The 15,200-nt window shown below is 39.6% G+C and overlaps 2 protein-coding genes across 2 annotated transcripts; one reads left to right on the top strand and one right to left on the bottom strand.

The window, feature by feature from the left end:
• The first annotated feature begins 4,277 nt into the window (after window positions 1-4,277).
• LOC117495489 (zona pellucida sperm-binding protein 3-like) lies at window positions 4,278-7,947 on the top strand. The gene is made up of 8 exons (XM_034146768.1): window positions 4,278-4,827; window positions 5,070-5,185; window positions 5,269-5,360; window positions 6,072-6,243; window positions 6,324-6,441; window positions 6,529-6,614; window positions 7,111-7,217; window positions 7,330-7,947. The coding sequence occupies exons 1-8, from the start codon at window positions 4,438-4,440 to the stop codon at window positions 7,386-7,388; spliced, it is 1,140 nt and encodes a 379-aa protein (XP_034002659.1). The 5' UTR covers window positions 4,278-4,437; the 3' UTR covers window positions 7,389-7,947.
• Window positions 7,948-10,595: 2,648 nt separating this feature from the next.
• Window positions 10,596-14,444, bottom strand: LOC117495492 (uncharacterized protein C1orf226-like). Its single transcript, XM_034146772.1, has 3 exons — window positions 14,117-14,444; window positions 13,778-13,902; window positions 10,596-12,527 (listed from the first exon to the last, which is right to left on the bottom strand). The coding sequence occupies exons 1-3, from the start codon at window positions 14,300-14,302 to the stop codon at window positions 11,909-11,911; spliced, it is 930 nt and encodes a 309-aa protein (XP_034002663.1). The 5' UTR covers window positions 14,303-14,444; the 3' UTR covers window positions 10,596-11,908.
• Window positions 14,445-15,200: the final 756 nt, after the last annotated feature.

Below are 15,200 nucleotides of genomic sequence, written 5' to 3'. Positions count from 1 at the left end.
CCAGACCTCTACTAGGGTAGTCAATAGCCGCGTTCACACCGGAGTACTTTCACCGTACTTTTCGCGTTTTAGTTCCGTGAGTCGCGTTCACACCAAAAATCGTACTTAATCTCGGGTACTTTTACCCCCATTTTTAGAGCCAACTCAGAGAGCGTACTTTTCTGTGGGTGAAAAGTTCTCAAAGTGCCCCAGTGCTGATTGGCTGGGCGAATTGCAAACCACGCCCGTACAACTCTGAAAATGTTGTGTAGAGCCGCCATTGTTTTTCCTCGCTACAAAAACACAACGCTCCGTGCGTTGTGTTTGTTTTTGAAAGCAGTTATGGCAAGCATCAAGAAATGATGAGGTGTCGGCGCTTCTGGAGATCTACGCAGAGGACGCGACCCAGGGAATGCACTGAAGCCAGTTCAGTAGCTTTCACTCGACCTGGGAATGTGCACAGCCCCACGGCACACCGGCTAAAAATAAAGAAACTCGGGCAGGACTACAAACGGCGGATTCAGTGGCCAACGATGACGACCGCGACGAAGGTAAAATCAACTACATGCACTGGGGTTTTAATCTGCACAATAATGGTCTCAGATGTACTTTTATTTGCTCAGTAGATCAAGCTAGCCATGCTAGCCATAATAGGCTAACACTGGCCCCGAGCACACAGTACACACACACTGTAACTTTGTCTTGAAAGAACGTTACGCATCGAACTGATGTTCACAATCATGTTTATTTCATAATATTCATCATATTTTATGTTTAACTTGCCTCAACAACATTAAACAAAGTTCAAGCATACATGAAGCACTCTTCAAAAAGGAACAATCCTCCGTGTTTGAACCTCTTAAATCGCTGCATAGCCGATTTATTTGGACTGGATTATCCCAGAGGGTCTAAACATTCTTTATAACACAGTTTCAGATTTGTGAAACCTTAATTCTATTTGTGAAAATAAAAAAAAAGGGAGATTTCAGTGCTTTTTTTACATGTAGACCACATTAGACCAGGTCCTGATCTAAAACCACTATACCTAGACTCATCAAATCTGGACTGGATTATCCCAGAGAGTCAAAAGATTCTTTATAACACAGTTTCAGATTTGTGAAACCTTAATTCTATTTGTGAAAATACAAAAAACACATTCCTAGTATGTTGTAAAACTACATGGCGACTAAACTTGTATATTGTATATTGCTTATTTTCCCCTCTTAGGAAAGCGGACACGGGATGCGAATTTCTTTGACACCGCCCAGGCGTTGGAGGACCGGCGTGCCGTGGTGAATGAGTCGCTGCGTGGAGATCAGATGGTGCTGTTCACCAAGGCCCAGGAAACGGAGGACAAGATGCTCACCTCGATGGAGCGCCAGGCAGAAGTGTTCAAGCAGCAGATGGAGCGCCAGCAGCACCAGGATGAAGTGTGGGCGCTGCGCCATGAGGAAGCGTCGGCGCAGCGGCAGGATGAGCGACAAACTGCATTTAATAACAGTTTATTTGGTATAGTTTTTGTAAATACTGACACACGACACACAACGTTGCACTAAGGTGTGCATGCTGCTGAGAATATCCCTACACCTGGGACAGTTTATTTTATATTGTTTTTACTGTTATGACTTTATTTTATATATAATGTTTACTGACATGTACAACTGACACTTTATTTACATTTAAAATTGTTCTATTTAATGTTATGTCTTGAGAGTGCAATAAAGAAAACCGACATGGCGATTAAGCTTATTTCTCCTGACACTTTATCTTTTGTGACCTGTGTAGCATCCTATACATCACATGTAAGTGATTATTCTGATACCATCATGTTTCATCGGTTATAAACTGGCAAAGCTTTATTTGTCATTTATTTATCATCAATGTTGCAACCTTGTGGGGGAATGGCAGGGGCACATACACAAATATGATAATTTATATCATTTTAAATATTATTTGACCTAAACTTTTAATTCCCCCCCATTTCACACAACACAACATGGAGTCCACTATGGGCCAAAACTAACATGTATGTTTGCATAGTGTTTATGGCAGACGGATGCAGTGGGTCTCAGGAAGATGTATAATAAAGGTGGGTTTGCTGCTGAGACTCCCTACAGCTGGGAGTTTATTTTATATTGTTATTACTGTTATTATATAGTACAACTGACACTTTATTTTATATTGACAATGTTTACTGACATGTACAACTGACACTTTAGTTACATTTAAAATATTTCTATTTAATGTTATGTCTTGAGAGTGCAATAAAGAAAACCGACATGGCGATTAAACAGATCCTGTATCAGTTTTTCTTCTTCTCTTGTTTTGTAGCGGGTTGCAAACAACTTTAAGGTGCTTACCGCCACCTACTGTACTTGTAATCTTCCCTCAGGGAAAAGTACTCCGGTGTGAACGCGATCTGTACTAAGTACCCTGGGGTTAAAAGCGCCAGGGCTCTTAGTGCCGGAACTAAGTACAGGAAAGTACTTGGTGTGAACGCGGCTAATATGTTTTAGAGGTACAATTTGATGGTTTACAAAGTCCTGAGTTGTTACTTTAGCTTAGCAAATCTATACTGTACACCTGTTTTTGGGGACTGATTTAAAAAAAAAAAAAAGTGACAATATGAATTTTTAGATAAGTATAGTTACAGATGGCATTATTTCAAGTCATCTGGGAAAAAAAACTGAAGCAAGGCTTTTACCTCTTAAGCACGACGGTCCCCCCAGTGGACCCCCCCCACCGTTTTTTTTCGAGACTGTGTCAGGGCTTCTTAACATTTATGAAACTAATGTGTAGCACCAGATTAACGGGAAGAATCTCAGCTAACTGAAGATATGAACCATTTTTACCAAAACAAGGGTAATACCAAGCCACTGAATTAGCACTAAGCGGAAAAATGCTAACTCACTTAGCACAGAACTCAAGATAAAGATACCCTTATTACTTATCGTAACTGCACATACAATATCTGATTAAAGCTGAGACTCCACAGATTATATAGGTATAGTATCATCACTAAGCGATCCGAATTCGCGACAGAGGAAGCAAACACAGACATCACAACACGTACCTTTACGGAGCTTTTACGGGAGATCGTCTCACCGTAGCTGTCTATCTGATCAAAGGACGTGTTCAATGGCATTAAAACGAGAAAAAACGCGGCTGAATCGGTTTATCCATAGGTTAATAATATATCTGTCCCTTTGAAAACATTATTTATAATCCATAATTCAATCTTTATGTAAAAATCGGAGAAAAAAAGTTAGCTGCTAATGGTATGCAGCATCCGGTTTTGGCCACACGTCACTCTCACTCTTTATTTGTTAATGTGTTGGTGTGTGTAGAACTTTCCCTCGATTCCATTTGCTCTAGCGGTTATAAAGAGATTTAATTAATCAAAATCGACCAAGGGGGGCCATATGGAAAATCCACCCAAATGACCCCAGAAGTGGGTTTCTTTTGCTAAATCTCTCTAAAAAGGTCAAATTTCACTTGTTTTGCATCAATCTTGATATAGGGTACTTATTATATGTTGTACTTCAGATTCCTAAAGCTTTTAGTCTACTAACCCATCATCCAAGGGTAGTTTTCACTATAAGTACAAAATAATTTTTGGACGGACACTATAATTTACAGTTTTTTTACTATGTTCAATCTGAATTTTCTTTAAAATAAAAAACATCTATATTGATTCTGACTTTTCTACATCCAACTCACAGGTTTATCATTACTTTGAGAACAAAGATTATTAATTTAACCAATTTAGAAGGGAAGATATGGTCATTTGTTCTGGGAATGTCATTTTCAAGCCTGAGACCTGAAAAACAGGCTCAGGGTGGAACAGGTTAAAATATTGGCTCAATGCAATGGTAGCCATGACATCACACATTTGTTTTTAGACTAAAAGGCCGTGTGGAAGATGAAACTTCCTGGGATTTTTTTTGGTCCCTGCAACAAAGTGCCTGTTGGGACTCAAAGCCAGGAACCAGTGAAGCTGTAAATGTGGATACAGTGGACTGGAACTGAATCATACTCATATACCACATTAAAACCTACATGCACAAAATAAACTGAATGATGTTGAATAAAATGGGGCTGTATTTTAAATTGCTCTCCATTAACTGTAGTATATATTTCAACATTGATTGATGCATAAGGAAGGAAGCATCAGTGTAACTACTAGATGTAAACCCACATGTCAGGTGTGGGCCAATCACATGCAGGTATTTCGGTGTGACTGCAGCTTTAATTCTCATCAGTTAATGAGTAATTGCTTCCAGCTGTCCTCTCCATGTGATTAGTCTGCACTGGGAAGTATTTGACATTGAGAGTTTGAACCTTCTGCATCTTATTTAAATTCAGTATGGTTCAGATTTCCTAAATGATCACTTGTTTTACTGGTAGTGTTGTGTTTGCTTACTTTGCTTTCCTGTTCTGTTCTGATAAAAGAGCACAATGGTGACGGCAGCTCGGCCAGCCTCTGTGGCACTGCTGACACTTTTTGCTTTTGGTTTTGCAGACGCCATTCGAACTTTGAGAGATGGACCAATGATCGATGCTGAAGGAAGGGAATATAAAACTGCTGCATTAGGGTTTGACAGAGAAAGTCAAATCAGTGAACCACAATTCAATGAGGGATCCACTATCAGTGTACAATGCACAGAAGTGTCCATAATCATTGCGGTAAAGGCTGACTTCTTTAAAAATGGACGCCTTTTGTCTCCATGGGATTTTCTTTTGGGAGAAGTCAAGCATTCACAGAGCAGTCAGTGTCGACCTGTTGCTGCTGGTGACTCTGAATATGTATTTGAAGCTGGACTACAAGACTGTGGCTCCAAAGTGACTGTAAGTTGTTGATTAATAGAAGATGGTGGATATGTAACTGTGGTTGCTTAAAGGTTGGGTCGGTAATTTTGGAGAAACCAGCTCGAGTGCGCTAGAATTTGAAAATACACATTCCATGGAATATAACAAAAAGTGTATCTCGAGCAGGTTTCTAAAACTTACCTACCCCACCTTTAAGTGGTAGTTTTGATTTGTTGTGTTTTCAGAAGTGTCCCTGATTTTAGTTATTTTGTATTCTCTAGACATCTAAGGACTCTGTGATCTACTCAAACAAGCTGATAATCTTACTAGCTGCCGGGCAACATGGCATTAAAAGAACGACCCATGCTGTTATTCCTGTTTCCTGTCACTATAAGAGGTGAGATGTTTTTATTGTGTTGTGCAGAGAATCTTTTTTGTGACTTCTTCTTCTCGACTGACTTTGTTACCTTTCCGGGACAGGACAAAGTTTGATGGCAGTCACTCTCAGCAGCCGCCCCTCTCTCTTCCTGCTGTGTATTCAACAGGTGCTTTCTCTCTAAAGCTGATGACCGGTATGTGAGACCTATTCAGTGTTTCATTGAAGGTTTTTTTTAAGGGTGTATGTAGTATGTGGTGGATGAAGTAGTCACACACTTTACCTCAAGGACCAGTGTGTAGGATATAGTGGCATCTAGCAGTGATGTCGCAGATTTTAATTTCCAGGCATGTTGGAGAACTGGAGTTTTTTTTAAATATATAATTTATGTATCTTTTTAAAGGAAGCGCCCACTAAAGACAATGTGTACATTAATTCCTTGCGTTGCATTCTCAAATAAAACATAAACAGTGTAGTATATATTTTTTTTAGTAGACTACACTACTGGATAAATGGGTCTTTGATTTTCCTGCACAAGTTTTGTAAGACATTGTCAATGGATGTTTTGCTTTTCTTAAATGCGACCACCATTTTAATTAGAAAAAAACCCACCGGTCATTGTTTAATACAAAATGAACATTTATATGTGAAGTATTCCTTATTTATAAGTTAGAGCATTTTTTCAACCAATAAAGAAACACTAAATCACAGTTTCAAAACTCATTACAGAATCACCAAATTCAAAGTTACATGGTTAAATATAATTGATTATACATTTAAATCTACCTAACTTTATGAGTTAAGTCAGGCAATTTTTTGGGGAAAACAATATATAACTGAGTATAAGCAGAAACACAGAAATATGTTGACTTCAATTACGGTAAGTGACGCTTGTGTTTAATTGTAGAGGACTGGACAGGGGAGACGCTCACCAGTGTCTTCTACACCGGAGACCTCCTGTACCTCGAGGCCTCTTACAGCAGTCCTGATGCGGGACGCCTGTTTATCGACGGCTGTGTCGCCGCTCTGTCTCCTGACCCGAGATCAGCCCCCAGATACTACTTTATCCAAAACCATGGGTAAGAGAAGCTCAGAATACAGTATGATACTGATAATTGGCTCTTAAATTGCATTCAAATTTTAATTTTCTTTTCGTCAGGTGCTTCAATGATGCCAAAGAGGAAGGATCAAATGCACTTTTCAATCCCAGAACAAGATCTTCTTCTCTTCAGCTGCAGCTCGATGCCTTCCTGTTTCCCCAGGACACAAGGAACTCAGTGAGCCACTTCTATAACCTGAATGATTTTGTCATGTTTGGAAATGCTTCGAGGTTGTATAATGACATTGGTCTCTCCTTATATTAGATTTTTATCACTTGCCAGCTGAAAGCGACCTCTGAAATGCGGAAGAGCAGCCCCGTCAACAAGGCCTGCAATTATATAAATTCAAGGTGCTTTTATTACTTATTTTGTGAATTGTTGCTCCTTACTTTAATATTGCAAAAGGTTTGTCAGTGTATCATTTACAAAGGCTCATCAGGTTAACAATTCTTTATAAGCTAAAACTGGTTCAAATGTTTGCTATTAATATTTCTTGCTGCTTAAGTAATCAAGTTACTTAATTAAGGAAACATATATTTGTAATGAGGTCTAACGTTTACTGTAAATATAAGGATAAATACTTTCTAAAATGAATGTTCCATGCTGTCTCTGTACAGCCAGATCAATGTAACAGTGATGCTTACCTCAGCATTTGAACTGAAACAGTACACATGTGAGAGGAATGTGCTAAATGTAAGCTTTAAGAATATTTTAGAATGTTGACGCTGCCCATGGAGTATATGTATACAAATAAATGGCTATTATTTCAACATTGGATTTGGGTGTAAATGCCCTCAACTCAAAGCTAAAGGAAAACAATGATTAATTCTGTATACTAATCATCAGATGGATAAATGTCGATGGCAGTGATGATGTGTGTCGATGTTGCGACGATACATGCTCCAGCTACTCTCCCACCGGTCAAACAAACCTCGGAAGTCTGATCCCTGAAGGTAAACTGTAAATCCTACAGTTGTATAACTTTCATAATCTGTGATCTGTCTGTGAAAACTGTCCCAACTAAATATGATTTGTCTCTCTCTTTCATTTTTATTCCTGTTTCAGATTTGGTGGCACGTGAAACTGTTACTCTGGGCCCTTTGATGGTTTTGCCATACAAGTAGGCGAAGCATAACAATCCAGACAATAAAGGATTCAATATTTGTCTATCAATCTCACCCTCCCTGACCAAACTTCAGCGTAATACTGTATAGCTTAATACTAGCAAAACGATTATTTTAATGATTGTTTAGTAAGGAATGTTTATACAACATAAACATTAAAGAAACAAGAATGTTTAGTCTTTACTGTTAATACCTAACATGGCTCTAAACAAAGCCACACAACTGGTCTGATGAAACATCCCCGTAAATAAAAACAGATTACACTGAATGAACATTACATGTTGCTGTCAGGATAGACGCATATCAGTGTTTGAAAGAGGAAAATAAAATGTGAATTTCTCTTACCTTCAAAAAGCTGAATGAAAATAAGAATGCATGCCAAGCTCGTCTTCATGGCCTTTTCACTTATGAACTCACTAATAAATACTAAAGCTGACTCACATTGTACTCTTTCCTTCAGTCTTTGTGAGGTTTTGTGGACAGCCTCACTTTATTTATTGTTCTTCACCTCTGAGCAGGAAGGGGAAATCAAAGCAAGAACAGCCGTTGAAACGCTGCAGTTGGTTTTGCACACACTGATGTTTAACTGAATTTGAAATAAAACTCAGGATGTTATGCATCAGACTTTAAAACTTGTATCCACTGGATTAACACCACTAATGTGTACAGTTACACAAACAAACCCTTCTCAAAAAGTTTTTCTCAGTATTTCTTAGCAATATAAACATTGCTCCCCATGAAGTACTTTATATATAACACTTTTTTATAGTATCCAAGTCTTCTTATAGCGATCCTGTTATTGATATTATCAAGTGAGAAAAGAAGATATATCACTTTCATGATGTATCACCGGATATGTCTGGTGTCTGCAAGATGAGTGTGAAAGTGCAGGTCAGGAGGAGAGTCATCAGCAGCAAAGGTGTGGATATATATTAGTTATTGTCCTGTAAGCATGTACGCCGGCACAGTCCGATTCAGAAGCTCTCATAAATAATAAATATATATTTTTATTTTTAAAAAAGTGCTATTCACATACAAGACAATACAATGTGTCCAAATATAAAGGAGATAATAATAGGAAAGAGTGAAAGGGTCAATAACCCTTGATAAGAATGGGTTCGCCCGATATGTCAGTGGTTAGAACCGGCAGCCCATATGCAGTCACCGCTGCCTAGTAAACCAGTTTTAATCCTGAACCAGCCGAACATTTCTGGCATGTCCTCCCCTCTGTCTCCCCCTTTCAACTCTAACATCTCCAATAACGGCCCTCTGGACCAAAAATAACTAAAAAGTATGAACAGGAAAAACAAAATGGATCAATCTAAAATAACATAAAATATTTAGGCAACAGTACAGGGTGAACCTCTGAAATGGATAATTAAGAATATAGTTTTGAACTTTATATGTTGTAAGTCATTTTAAATTAGTTGGGATGATTTTAAGTATTTGGAGGTTTTTTCAATATTTTCTTTGTTTGAACTGCATGGATTGATTTTTACATGACATGTCTTATGTTTCAAAAATATAGATCAAATTGTATTTATGTAGCTCAAAATCACAAGTTTTACATTTTTATTTGATTTGATTTGATTTAGTCTGTACCAGTGACGTGCGGTGAGGTTCATGGCTGGTGAGGCACTGACTCACTGAGTCAGATTTATAAATATTATATTTTGACCTTAATCGAAATATTCTGTTATTTTCAAAAGCTTTTTTAGTCTGATGCTTCGATTCATTTTAAACAGACCGTTCAACAAAAGGATACCCAAAATCTAAATATTGGATTGTTCTTTCTTAGTAAGATCCCATTTTCATTACAAATGTGGTCTTACCTTGACTTGAAGATGAAGTCCATGCTATCCTTCTGGACAACAATCTCTATTACTTTTTTGTAAAAGTCCTCCTTATCTTCCTGTAGTTTCAAAAGTCTAGTTTGTTGTTACGTCTACCGTCTCTGCGTAGAATTACAGTAGCAACAAGAACCTGTGGGCTCACGTGCGCCCCCTTCAGTGCGGCAGAGGTTATGGCTGCCTCCCCTGGTGCATTTTCATTGCCGTTGAGACCAGCGAGCCTAAATATCATATATACGTGAAATAAGTTATTTAGAGACTATGGATGGCGAGGATAAATGTAATAAAGGGATCTACATACATTACATTGGTGACCTACAGTGAGATGGTAACAGGCATGTGCTTAGGGCCCGCTTTCCAGCCAGTTTCTGTGGGGTGACGCATTCTGAGGTGAGGCAGATCTCATCTGTGCCTCACCTCACCCCACAGTAACTGGCTTGAGCGCGCTCACAAAATAAGTGCCCGCGCTAAATTAGTGCCCGTGCTCCAGCAAGTTACTGTGGGCTTACGAGAGGCAGAGCACGTGCCTGCCTCACTTGTCATCGCTCCCGTAGCGGAGCTCGGCAAATTTGCTGATTTTGACTATAAAAAGCGATTAGAATCATACATAAATCACACTTACAACACAGATCAGTGGAGACATTTTATTATTATTACTATTTCGTTTTTCTTTAGTTGTTTTTCCGTTACATTGGAGTATGACAGGTGAGGCTCTGCCTCCCCTGCCTCCACTGACTGCACGTCGCTGAAACACACTAATGCTCGGATAATAGTGTTGATATAATACAGAATTTCTCTAAGACAGCTTCTGCAACAGCCACACATTGATTCAGTAGAAGCAGATAACGCAGCAGCAGGTTATTTAGTGTTCATATCAGCTCACCTTTAAGCAGCTGAACACCTGACTCAGTCTCTGGTGAGTCAGAAAAGTCCGAAAATCAAAAACAAGCCAGTGAATCGCTATTAAATCTTTGAAACGCTCTGACTTTGGTTTACATTTTTCCATAACATTAAGGAGAAGATTATATATTCCTCATGAATTATTGCTTCCTTTCAACTCAAAACAATCTGACAAAACAAGATCGAGCCGCTAATTCTTTTGTCTTTGGTCTGTCACTCTGTGATTAAGCACACCTTTCATCTCTCTCTGTTGACAGCTCATTATCTTCTCGGGCTCTTTAGCTGGAAAACAACTTCTCAGCAGCACATCCTTTCATCCAGACTCTGTCAGGTTTCGGGGTGTAATATGATTCTACTTTCAGTTCATAAAATAAAAAAATGTCAGCAGTAATGAAGCCTGAAAGTCATTCTCATTTTGGACCAGAGATGCGCTCATTTAAATTCTCTTAATCTGGTCCCACAAATTGCTCAATTTTGTTTCTACCAATATTTGCTCAGGACATATTAGTTCATATTGACTGGGGTCCAGGGCAAAGCTGCCTCATTTGTTATTGCAATATGCCAGCACCACATAATACCAACAGTCTTTTAAATGTAGTATTGGTTTCCTCCGTTCTGAAACTCAGTTTGCTGCTGCCAGGAAACACTGTTTAATCCAGATCCAGCAAAGAGCAATACATGTCCTTTCAAAAATCCTAACTCTTACAAATCTTGCATGGTTTTGGCACTGTTTCTTATTTTACCTGCTTGTTTTTCTTTTTAAAATTACTATCCCAGATTTCTTAAATATAAATAAATCAAAACAGAGGTGACCTATTGATTGGGATGCAGGTCAATAATCTTACTTTAAAAAATAAAAAGAGGTCATTTTCAGGATCACAGTCTGTGCCAGAGGCCAGTGTAGGAGGGGAATATGTATACCTCCTTCTGGACCAATAGGGGGATACATTACTTAATATGAATGAAGCTACAGTACGGGTCAAAAGTCTTCCAGTCCTGACACAATCTGAGAAACTGCTGCAAGACATTTTGTACCGAATGAACTGAAAGTGAAGCCCCCCCCCAAACCTCTCCATCTTTAACACGTCCACACTCCATCTTGTTTCCCTCTTTGTGTATTCAGTTTTCATGCTGGAAATGACACTGACGAAAAATCTGCTATAACTTATATTTATATTGAAGGTAAAAGATATTGCTTTATATATGTTGTAATTGGTTTCATAGTAGAAGCTTATGTAGGATATGGACTTACAGTGTGACCATTATGAAGCAAATATCCCTTTTAAAATGAATGGCATGATACTATATTAACTTAATACATTCTTTAAAAGTAATAATCTTTGTCAGAATTGAGTAGTTTTTACTTATTCCGCCCATTAAAAGGGATATTTCATTTCTTCAATTAAATTCATTATCTGATATTTCTTCATAACTAAAGCAGAGGTTACATGATATAAAACTTTGGAAGTGTTAAAACACTAAATGAAAAAAGGAATCCTTAATATATGTGTGTTTTATAGTTTGAAATGTTAAATGATGTAATCCCTCTGCATGAAGCTTGCAGTGTCTTGGTAAAAAGTTCCTAAAGATCCGGGCCATGTCCTGATTCCTGGAAGTGTTCCCTTTCCCTAAAGCAAACCCTGGAGCAGGAAGTATTTCAAAGTGGCAGTGAATGTTTGATCAGTACTCCATCAGTCCGTTTGAATTACCTCTTTAGTTGGAATGAAGAGCAGAAACTTTTTGAGACGTACTGATCTGGAATCTGGCTTGTTACTCAAACGACAGCAGGTCTGGGTGGGGCTCCAGGTCTTCAGCCTCTTTACTGCAGGGGGCGCCGTTCCCCAGCAGGATGTCTTCGCCCAGGCTGATGCGGCAGGAGGTCTTCCCCGTAGGGGTGGAGGCCAGACGGGACTCGGGCCCCGACGCTTTCTGCCAGACGTCGCAGGGCTTGGCTCTGGGCTCCACCATCGGGGGGTCTTTGTTGATGAGGTCCGGCACAGAGAGCTGGGGCTGATGTTCCTCCTCGCCTCCGTCACTGCTCCCGTTCTCCATCTCGTTTTCTCCTCCACCTGTGACTCCATGGACTTTTCCGTTGCTCCCCGTCTTCTCCCAGCGATCAGCATTCTTCTCTGCGGGGCCCAGGGGGGTCTCCTCTGACCCCTCGTCCTCCTTTTGCTCCTCACTGCTCCTCGGCTCCTCTGGGCCGATGAGGGGCGACTTCTCGGGAGAGGAGAGGAAGGAGGAAGAGTCAGCGGGGTCCGGGGAGGAGACCACGGGGTCAGAGGAGATCATCATGTCCTGGGTGGTCTTCAGAGCCCGGGGCAGACGCTTCTTCCCCGTCGGGGGTGGTGGGTCCAGCCGGGGGAAGGAGTCGAAGGAAGAGATGTGACTGGGGGAGAGAATTGATACAGAGATATTAACAGACAGTAAAAAACATTATTGAGCATCAAAGTGATCCAGAGAAGCAAGGGGCCAGTTGAATAAAGCCTAAGTGGGATTTGACTCAGATGACCTGGGCTCGAGACAGACAAAGTCACACATTTGAAGACTTTAGACTTGGTTTGAGAAAAATCATAAAAGACCGTGCAACTGAACTTGGACTTCTAATGGCTCGACTACACTTGGCCTTTTTGAAAAATATTTGATTACTTCCACCAAGATAATTTCTACCAAGATAACTTCTACCAAGCCCAAATATGAAAAATCTAACTTAACTTAAGGCTTGGGATCTGACTTTGAAAATGTTTTGCTAGTCATGTTGATTATTTTCTTAATTTCATTCAGAATGTGTGTCTGGTCTGCAGTGTAGTCGTATTTTTGAGCATGTAATTAACATCCTCAAGAAGAAATGATGGGATGAATGAGGTCATGCTGTAAAGATGCTCTTACATGTTCTGGGCTTGAAAACGCCACATATTTATTTCCACGCATTCTGGTTTTAAATCTGTTTTTAAATCCTTTTAAAACAGATTTACCCACCCAGTAAAGATTCAATGTATTTAAAGAGCTGCTCAAAAATCACTTCTACTCGAATTATTTTTATTAGGAGAGACAAAAGAAAAATACTTCTGGAACAAATCCTTAAATATGATATGCAAAACAACCTGGATGAGTGTGTGCATGTGAGCAGGGAATGAATACACAGTTAAAGGCATTACCATTTTGACCGAGTAAGAAGCTGAATACTTCAGAGTTATTGAACTTCAGACGTCTCACAGGTGCCTTTGTTGTCATTATTCATTCTATAACCCCATTTCAGTGGAAACATAATAAATCCTTTGCCTTTCCTGCCTTATTTACAGTTATAGACTCTTCTGTCAGTAAAGGGTCATTTCATATTTTAACAGAAAATATGTCTTTCAGTGGTTTAATCAAAATAATTGAATGCATAGCCTTGGAAGCTTTTGTGACTTTTTTTACAAATGTATCCACAAAAAGAAATACATACAGTACAATAGGAGCAACAAATTACCTTTTATAAGGTCTAATAAAAAATAAAACTGTCTTAACGAGTCTGTAAACTACTTTGTGATTGTCTTCAAGATTAAAGTTTAAATTAAGTTTGAGAAGTTTAATCTGACCAACAATAAGTACTTTCCTCCACACCAATATAAAGGAGAAATATGTGTGTGTGTTTACCTGTTTGCAGTGGTCTGATTGAGTTGCTCCATACAGCTCCACACCACATCAACGTTCTTGTTGACCTCTGTGACCCCAATGTCCCCTAGGTGGCTGGACTCCTTTCTTCTTAACAAGTCATTGACCTGAGAGAAAGAAAGAAAAGGAAGGGCCAAAGATTGACAAACAGACAGAAAAAAGACAGAGAGGAAGAAGAAAGAAAGTCAGAAAAGACAAAAAGTACTCAAATGAACTCCACTGGTACAGCAATAAAGACATTACATGTACTCTATGACCCAAATATCAAGCGTTTAAAGAATACATGAGGTGTAAAGAAGTGAATCCTTGGGCTGAGCTCACCTTTGCCCCGACAGCCTTGCCCAGGTTAATGGCATTCTTAAGCCTCTGCTGTCCTCCGGAGGAAGGAGAGTCGACAGAGCTGGACCCCAGGTTGTGGCTAGCTGATGCTGGGGGGCGGCGGGCCGAGGGGGGGCCGGGCCTGGACGTCTGAGGACTCTGCTGCTGGGCAACGGAGTTCTCAAACATACTTTGGTCAACTGGAAGGAGAGAAGGAAGACGGATAGATTAATTCCCAGCAGGAGTTAAGAGATGATGTGTATCTGCATTAACAGCACATGCTGCAGACCCTCGAGCACTTGACAATACAAATGGGATGTTTGCTTTGAAATTGAGATAACAAACTCAGTTCTTGAAGGGCAGTGAGAGAAACACTCCACTGAAAATGCAGATGATTGGTCACTTTTCAAAATGTTAAAAGTCACCCCTTGAAACTAGAGGGGCGCAAGTACTTGATGTGCAAGTGGTACAATGTTGGTGGAGTATTCCAGGGACCACCTCATGTTACTCTGTTGTCACTGTGCAGCTTTGCACCAAATAAACTGACGTTGCATCATCACAGCAGTTTCAAGGACATTTCGTGAGAAGACATGAAACATAGGAGGGCCACACAGTAACAAGGTATGTAATGATCAAAGACAAATATTTAAAAATAAATAAAGAAAACTGCAATGACATGCACAAAAAAATACAACAAATGAAAAGGAAGTGGACCAAAATGCAGGATCAGGAACATAAAAGGTGAACTCAGGTGGTTTTCATTCCACTTCAGACAGATGATCTTACCTCATGGAGAGAAACGTTTCTCGGAAAGCATTTAATGAAACATAGAATAATCAGATTTGAGAACAATCTACTCTTAAAGATGCATATTATTGAGCTTTTACTGCTTAACATGCTGCTGATTCATGTCTTCTACAAGAGGACAAGTCAGGAGAGCTAATAGGTAGGAGTGCAGCCTTGGCTTGCTTACACCTATCTGAAAGGGACATTGTCTTGGACAGATAAATGGAGAGAAAATATCCCCATTTGGAATCAGATAGAGCGTCAAACTCGGGCGGAACAGCTAACCTTGACTTCACTTTGC

The sequence above is a fragment of the Trematomus bernacchii genome, unplaced genomic scaffold, assembly GCF_902827165.1.
Source record: "Trematomus bernacchii unplaced genomic scaffold, fTreBer1.1, whole genome shotgun sequence".
Classification (NCBI taxonomy): Eukaryota; Metazoa; Chordata; class Actinopteri; order Perciformes; family Nototheniidae; genus Trematomus; species Trematomus bernacchii.
Note: the sequence above shows the minus strand (reverse complement) of the source record. Positions and strands in the feature narration are given on the sequence as shown.